The sequence below is a fragment of the Rhinolophus hipposideros genome, assembly GCF_964194185.1.
Source record: "Rhinolophus hipposideros genome assembly, chromosome: 22".
In the NCBI taxonomy this organism is placed as follows: Eukaryota; Metazoa; Chordata; class Mammalia; order Chiroptera; family Rhinolophidae; genus Rhinolophus; species Rhinolophus hipposideros.
In genome coordinates this window covers 25,054,939-25,062,096 of record NC_138068.1, presented here as the reverse complement: position 1 = coordinate 25,062,096, position 7,158 = coordinate 25,054,939, and the positions used below count along the sequence as shown (strand labels likewise).

The 7,158-nt window shown below is 59.9% G+C and overlaps 1 protein-coding gene across 1 annotated transcript; it reads left to right on the top strand.

Moving 5' to 3' along the window:
• Positions 1–894: 894 nt before the first annotated feature.
• Positions 895–6,026, top strand: LZTS3 (leucine zipper tumor suppressor family member 3). The gene is given in 6 exon segments (XM_081033897.1): positions 895–963; positions 965–1,041; positions 1,043–1,088; positions 1,521–2,003; positions 2,314–3,183; positions 3,492–6,026. Coding segments are annotated over 6 exon segments (2,229 nt in total). The 5' UTR covers positions 895–909; the 3' UTR covers positions 4,191–6,026.
• Positions 6,027–7,158: the final 1,132 nt, after the last annotated feature.

Genomic DNA, 7,158 nt, shown 5'->3' with positions numbered 1-7,158 from the left:
GTTTCTGTTGGGAGTAGGGGGAAAGGGGCTGAAGGGCGTCCCTGCCATCTCTAGCACACATATTTGAGTGTCTATACCCGTGGCAGGCACTGCCTGCTACCCCTGCCCTGCTGCCTCTGCCCGGCTGGATTATGCGGATCTCTGGGGCAGGTGTTCCCAGGTGCAGACGTGAGACAAAGGAACCAGGAAGTGGGGCCTCCCTGAGCACAGGTAACCCGAGGCCCTGCTTGCCCTGCTGGCCCCGCTCCTGTGGGCTGGCCTTGGGGGGGGGGGCGCATGCCAACCGAGGGGCGCAGAGGACTTCACGGTGCACTGAGCAGGGTCAAGGTCCATAGGGAGCGGGGAAGGGGAGTAATCCAAGAACTCTTCCCGGAGACAGTGAATCTTTAGCGAGGTTCCAAGGCGCGGAATCCTCCTGGGCACCTCTGGGTGCGAAGGCCCCTCCCCTCTCCGTCCACCTGTGGGAAACGCAGGCCGGGAGGGAAGCTCCGCGGGCTACGGCAACTGGCGGCATTACGGCCTCAGCCGGCTCGGGGCCTCTACCAAGGTACTGGAACGGGGAGGAGGCCCTCCGTGCCAGGCCCCCGTGCGGCCAACTTGGAAAGATCTCCGGCAGGGCTCCCTGGACACGTGCTGCAGTCGCGGTACCGGCTGGCCCCGGAGGCCGGGGCGTGCCTGTGGTGGCCCAGAGCCGCAAGGCAATGGCAGTTCCTTCCCCAGCCCCCCAAGACCACTTTCCCCTCCCGTGCCCGCTGCTTGCGGGCGCCTGGCACGTGGTAACTCCGCGAGGTAAGTCCTTTATTCCTTCCATTTCTCAGAGGAGAAAACTGCAGTCCGTGATGGCTCCGTCGGCCAGTCCAACGTCGCGCAGCTGGTTGGAGCCCAGTCCTGACTGCGAGAGTGAGGCCCATGGCCTCTGCAGACCGGACCTCGGAGGGTCCCAGGCTTGAGGACGCGGCGGCCTCCCCACCCCCTGGAAAAATCAAGGAGAGGAGCCTGCGCTGGTAGTGAGCCTCCACTTCTGCCCTTGACTGCAACACCCTAAGTTAGGGTGCCGGAAGACCCCCACCCACAATTTTTGGATAGGGGTGGGTTTCTCTCCTTTAATTTCTGAGGTTCCCTCTTGGATTTAGGTACTGTGTCCCCTGCCAACCCCATCTCCCTACCCATGAGGTTGGGATATAGGCACCCAGACACAGGGTAAAGAACGCTCAATTCCAGTGAGTAATTGAGGGGGCCACTGAGTCTGGGAGGCTCATGTAGGAGGAGGTGGGGTTGAGGAGTGGAACACAGAGCTGAGCGAAGCTGGGAGGGTACGTGCACGGTGTCCTGGGCTTGGGCTTTGTCAGTGGGCAATAGGCAGCCCCCATTACCAAGCTATCTCTCTTACCCCAACCCCATTCCTTGGGTGTCTGGGAACTCTTGTACCCATTGTAGGGAAGGGGACACTAAAGGACAGAGTGTGGGTGGTGGTGTAGGGGTGGGGCTGATCTATCTTGTCTTCCCACCTATGCCCACAGTGCCCCCCTGGCTTAATCATGGCGAAGCTGGAGACACTGCCTGTGCGTGCTGACCCGGGGCGGGATCCCCTCCTGGCCTTTGCCCCGCGGCCCTCTGAGCTCGGACCCCCAGACCCTCGCCTGGCCATGGGCAGTGTGGGCAGTGGGGTGGCACATGCCCAGGAGTTCACCATGAAGAGTGTGGGCACCCGCACAGGGGGTGGGGGAGGCCAGGGCAGTTTCCCCGGCCCCCGCAGCAGTGGCAGTGGGACCAGCAGGGAGAGGCCCAGCCGCTACCCCTCAGAGGACAAGGCTCTCACCAATTCCCTCTACCTCAATGGTGAGCTGCGGGGCAGTGACCACACCGACGTCTGCGGCAATGTAGTGGGCAGCAGTGGTGGCAGCAGCAGCAGCAGCGGCGGTGGCAGTGACAAGGCCCCACCACAGTATCGTGAGCCCAGCCACCCACCTAAGCTCCTGGCCACCTCCGGCAAGCTAGACCAGGTCAGTCCTCAGGGCCTTTTTCTGGGAGTGGGAGGCAGCCTTTTTAGAGGGAGTGGGCCTTTTTAGAGTTTTTAGAGTTTGGGTTGTGGGCACCAGGATGGAGGCTAGGCTGTGGAGCTGTGGGGTGGGACCAGGTCACAGATGTGGCTTGTGGGGGCCATGAGGTAGAGCCCCAGCCCTGAGCAACTCCCAGGATGCAGATCAGTGGAAGTGGGAGGTGGGGCTGAGCGAGTCTTGGCCACAGGGAAGAGGCTGGGCCAAGGCTGAGCCCCTTCCTGACGCCCACTCCCCCTTCCTTGCTTTTATGCAGTGCTCAGAGCCGCTAGTTCGGCCTTCAGCCTTCAAGCCTGTTGTACCCAAGAACTTCCATTCCATGCAGAACTTGTGTCCCCCACAAACCAACGGGACCCCTGAGGGACGACAGGGCCCTGGTGGCCTCAAGGGTGGAATGGACAAGTCTCGGACCATGACCCCAGCGGGCGGGGGTGGGGGCGGCCTCTCAGACTCAGGCCGAAACTCACTCACAAGCCTGCCTACCTACAGCTCCAGCTATAGCCAGCACCTGGCACCTCTCAGTGCCTCCACCAGCCACATCAACCGCATTGGCACTGCCAGCTATGGTAGTGGGAGTGGTAGCGGCGGCAGCAGCGGTGGTGGGTCGGCCTACCCAGACCTGGGGACTTCCGACAGTGGGCGGGCTTCCAGCAAGAGCGGGCTGTCCTCATCCATGGGGCGCCCTGGCCACCTGGGATCGGGAGAGGGAGGAGGTGGAGGCCTGCCGTTCGCGGCCTGCTCACCACCCTCGCCCAGTACTCTGATCCAGGAGCTAGAGGAGCGGCTATGGGAGAAGGAGCAGGAGGTGGCAGCTCTGCGCCGCAGCCTGGAGCAGAGTGAGGCGGCGGTGGCCCAGGTGCTGGAGGAGCGGCAGAAGGCGTGGGAGCGGGAGCTGGCTGAGCTTCGGCAGGGCTGCAGCGGGAAGCTGCAGCAGGTGGCCCGCCGCGCCCAGCGCGCTCAGCAGGGCCTGCAGCTGCAGGTGCTGCGGCTGCAGCAGGACAAGAAGCAGCTGCAGGAGGAGGCATCCCGGCTGATGCGGCAGCGGGAAGAGCTTGAGGACAAGGTGGCCGCCTGCCAGAAGGAGCAGGCGGACTTCCTGCCCCGGATGGAGGAAACGAAGTGGGAGGTGCGGGTTGGGGCCTTCTCCCCCTGCACCCCCTCCCTGCTCTCCCTCTGGAGAAAGCCTGAGCAGTATCACAAGGGGAGTGAAAGGAATGGGGGAGGGGCGGCAAATTCATTAGGAGTCTGTGAGGACCAGAGGTGTCTCTGGGTTGGGTGTGATTGGAGTATCTGTCCTGAGTCTGAGGAGGGGGGCCCATGTGTCACTTCTGCCCAGTCTGACCTTTGGGGAGCCCTGGGGCTGGATATGAGGGCTGGGGTGAGGTGAGAAGAGCTCTGCCTTCACCCTGGCTTCTCCCACCCAACCCTACCCAGGTGTGCCAGAAGGCCGGGGAGATTTCCCTCCTGAAGCAGCAGCTGAAGGACTCGCAGGCCGATGTGTCCCAGAAGCTGAGTGAGATTGTGGGGCTGCGCTCCCAGCTGCGGGAGGGCCGGGCCTCTCTGCGGGAGAAGGAGGAGCAGCTGCTCAGCCTGAGGGACTCCTTCAGCAGCAAACAGGCCAGCCTGGAGCTGGCCGAGGGCGAGCTGCCCACCGCCTGCCTCAAGCCGGCGCTGACCCCGGTGGACCCGGCGGAACCGCAGGACGCGCTAGCCACCTGCGAGAGTGATGAGGCCAAGATGCGCCGGCAGGCCGGGGTGGCCGCTGCCGCCTCCTTGGTCTCCTTGGACGGGGAGGTGGATGCTGCTGGGGAGAGCGGCACGCGGGCCCTGCGGCGGGAGGTGGGACGGCTGCAGGCCGAGCTAGCAGCTGAGCGGCGAGCCCGCGAGCGCCAGGGGGCCAGCTTTGCTGAGGAGCGCCGCGTGTGGCTGGAGGAGAAGGAGAAGGTCATCGAGTACCAGAAGCAGCTGCAGCTGAGCTACGTGGAGATGTACCAGCGCAACCAGCAGCTGGAGCGGAGGCTGCGGGAGCGGGGGGCTGCGGGGGGGGCCAGCACACCCACCCCCCAACATAGCGAGGAGAAGAAAGCCTGGACCCCATCCCGCCTTGAGCGCATTGAGTCCACAGAAATCTGATCCCTGACCTGGGCATGCGGCCTTTTGACGAGTGTCCTGTCAAAGGCCAGAATCCCCAGTATCCCCTCCCGCCATCTCTCTTCACCACATTTCCTGTTATCCCCAGACCAAAGAGGTTCTCAGAGCAGCCTTGACCCGATCCCTCCCCGCCCCCCACTGAGTGCCCTCCCAGCTCTAACACTGCCCCTCTGGGCAGCCCACTGGGACCCTCCTCCCAAGGAGGGAATAGAGCAGAGCGAGTGGGAAGGAGGGACCCAGCCTGCCTTTGTTGGCACACCCTTGTTGGAGATGGAGGCAGCAGGCCTACAGCACCGTGTGGTGCCCCAGCCCCTCGATGGGTCTGGGCTGCTACTATTAGCCCCGGTGGGTCCAGTGGCGCTCTCTGCGCTCACCTCCTAGGCCATGTGCCCTGAGGGGGCCTGCATGGGGTCTGCTGAAACGGACAGAGGCTCCTGGCCTCTCTCCTTCCTGCACTATTCTCCCTCCCTGGGCAGATTGGCAGGACAAGTGGGAGCAGATGGTCTGCCTGTGGTTGAGAGGGCTACCTGCCCAGCCCCTCCCCCCAAGGTTTCTTGGGCTCAGGCCTCAGAGCCTGACTTGGTCCTGAATGTGTGTCTATATGTGTGTGTTGGGGGAGGGCGGGGCTGGGGCTGGAGGCTAAGTGCCCAGGAAGGATGCGCTCCTGTTCCTGGGAAGGTTCACCTAGAGGCTTTTTAGTTCTACCCATCCCCCTTCTGGCCAGGCTCCAAGGGCAACAGTCCCACATGCTTGGCGGACCCCACACCCAGGGCCACTTTCCGGCTCTAACTACAGCTATTAAGTGCTACCTGCCTCTCAGGCACTCCCCTCACCCAGTTCCTGAGGTCATGAGTGTCTGATGTCTTCCCCATTCCATTCCCCCAGCCTCCTGCTTTCATGCTCAGAACATCACCGTTCCAGGCCACCTCTTCCCCCAAACCTCACTTTTTCTTCCAGTAGAAAATTCTGCTTGATCTTTGGTGCACTGCTCACTTCCAAGCTCCACTAGGCCCAAGCCTGAGCCTGAGGTCTTTGTTTTTCGGGGGGTGGGGGTGGTGGTGGTTGTGATTGTTCTTGAAGAACAAGGCAACCTGAGAGGAACACTGACCCTTGGGTTCCCAGGCCCTGAGGTAGCCCAGCTTTTGCCCACGGTAGGCCTGGCATGGCCATCGGTGGGGGGTTGGGACAGCCAATGTGACTTCCTTCCTCCTCTCTGGGCCCTCTCAGAGTCCATCTCCTCAAGATAGGAAGGGAAAGGCAAATTTCTAATTCACCAGCAATAAAAATTGGAGGAGGCTTGGCCCTCAGCCCTGGTATTTCTCTTTTCACTCTCTTCCTCCCACCCCCAAGACTGGGTTTGGGGTGGAGAGAGCTGGCAACTACTGTGAGCAAGTCCCCCAAGTCCTGACCAGCCTCCTCCTATAACTGGTGACTGTTTAACAAGCTGTGCGTCACCCATAAAAACAGGAATACCCCTCTGTGTGGCCTCTATCCCTTTGCACAGCCCCTTCCGGTGGCCGTCACCAGATCTCTGAACTGGGTTGGGGGCGCCATGCTGGCAATCACTGCCCATTCCACTCACCCCTCACTGCACCCACCCCAGAACTTGGGCCTGGGACAGAGGGGCAGGGGGAAGAGAAGGCGTTAGTAGGGAAAAAAAAAAAAGAAAAAAATATGAACAGACTCAGCTTTGGGACTTCCAACCACAAAATAAATTATATATAAATATATATAAATATATATCTCTACCATATGTGATGGAAAGACTTCGTTTTCTTTTCCCAAAGAAATAAAATGGAGAAAGCTTCTTGAGTAGCATTCTTTGGTCTGTTTGTGTCTTTGCAGATGTGGGAGGTGAAGCCTAGGTGAGGGGGCGGTATGGAGGGCAAAGCTAGAGTAAACAGATTTCCCAGAGGAAGCATGAGACGAGAGACAGGCGCTCACTGGGTCCGGCCGGGAGGTTGGCTCAAAGCCCAAGCTCCTCCATGTTGCCCAGAAGGAGTCGTGGTTCCACGTTTCTGCCTAACGGGGCTTTCTCTTTAGTTCAGACTGTCACCAAAAGGGTTTCAAGCTGGTTCCAGCTCGGAATCTGGACACTAGGCTGCTGGCCAAAAGGCAGGTGATGCAGACAGCTAGATACAGCCTGCAGTGGCCGGAGCCACCTTACAACGATGGGCTAATGTTTCCGGGCAGAATACATAGACATGAAGGCAAAACCAGTTTGTAATTAGTGGTGAGGCCCCAAAACCCGTAGGCACCCAAGCATGCTGGAAATGGAGCTGTCCCCTGTGGGTAAGTGCTGTCCTTTATGATAATTTCTTCTGTCATCCTCACAAAGCTGCCAATCAATAATGCATTCTGCTACAAGTAACACAATCTGATTTACGGGACCTTAAAGAGTGGTTTATTTTTCTTCACCTGACAAGTCTGCTCGTAGGCATCCTAAGTGTCATAGGTATTGGTTCATCAAGGACCTAGACTCCTCCTACGCTCCCATTCTTAGCTTGTTCCCACCATGCCACCAGGTGGCTGCCACAGCTCCAGGAACTCACGGAGGCAGCCCACTTTATCACGAAAGTTAAAACTTCCACAGACTCCTGCCAGCATGTTTCCCTTTAAATTTTGTTGGCCAGAACTGAGTCGCATGTTCTTCCCACTTCAAGGGAGGCTGGGACGTTGAGTATTTGGCAAAGAAGAACAGGATTATCACGGTTGCCTAGAAGCAATGTGGTTCATCCCCTGGGGAGGGGCCCTCTGCTCTCGCTGGGTTTTGCTGGCAAAGACAAAGTCATAATCAGCACCTAACAGTGTTTGCCCTGGTCTGGCCCAAGTGAGAGAAGCCTGCCTGAACAGTGGTGTCAGGGGTCTGGGGCCCCAAATATTCACACCCAGGCAAACAGTGCCCTCCACAGAGCTCAGGAGTTGGGATGCCCGGCTTGCCCCTCCTTGC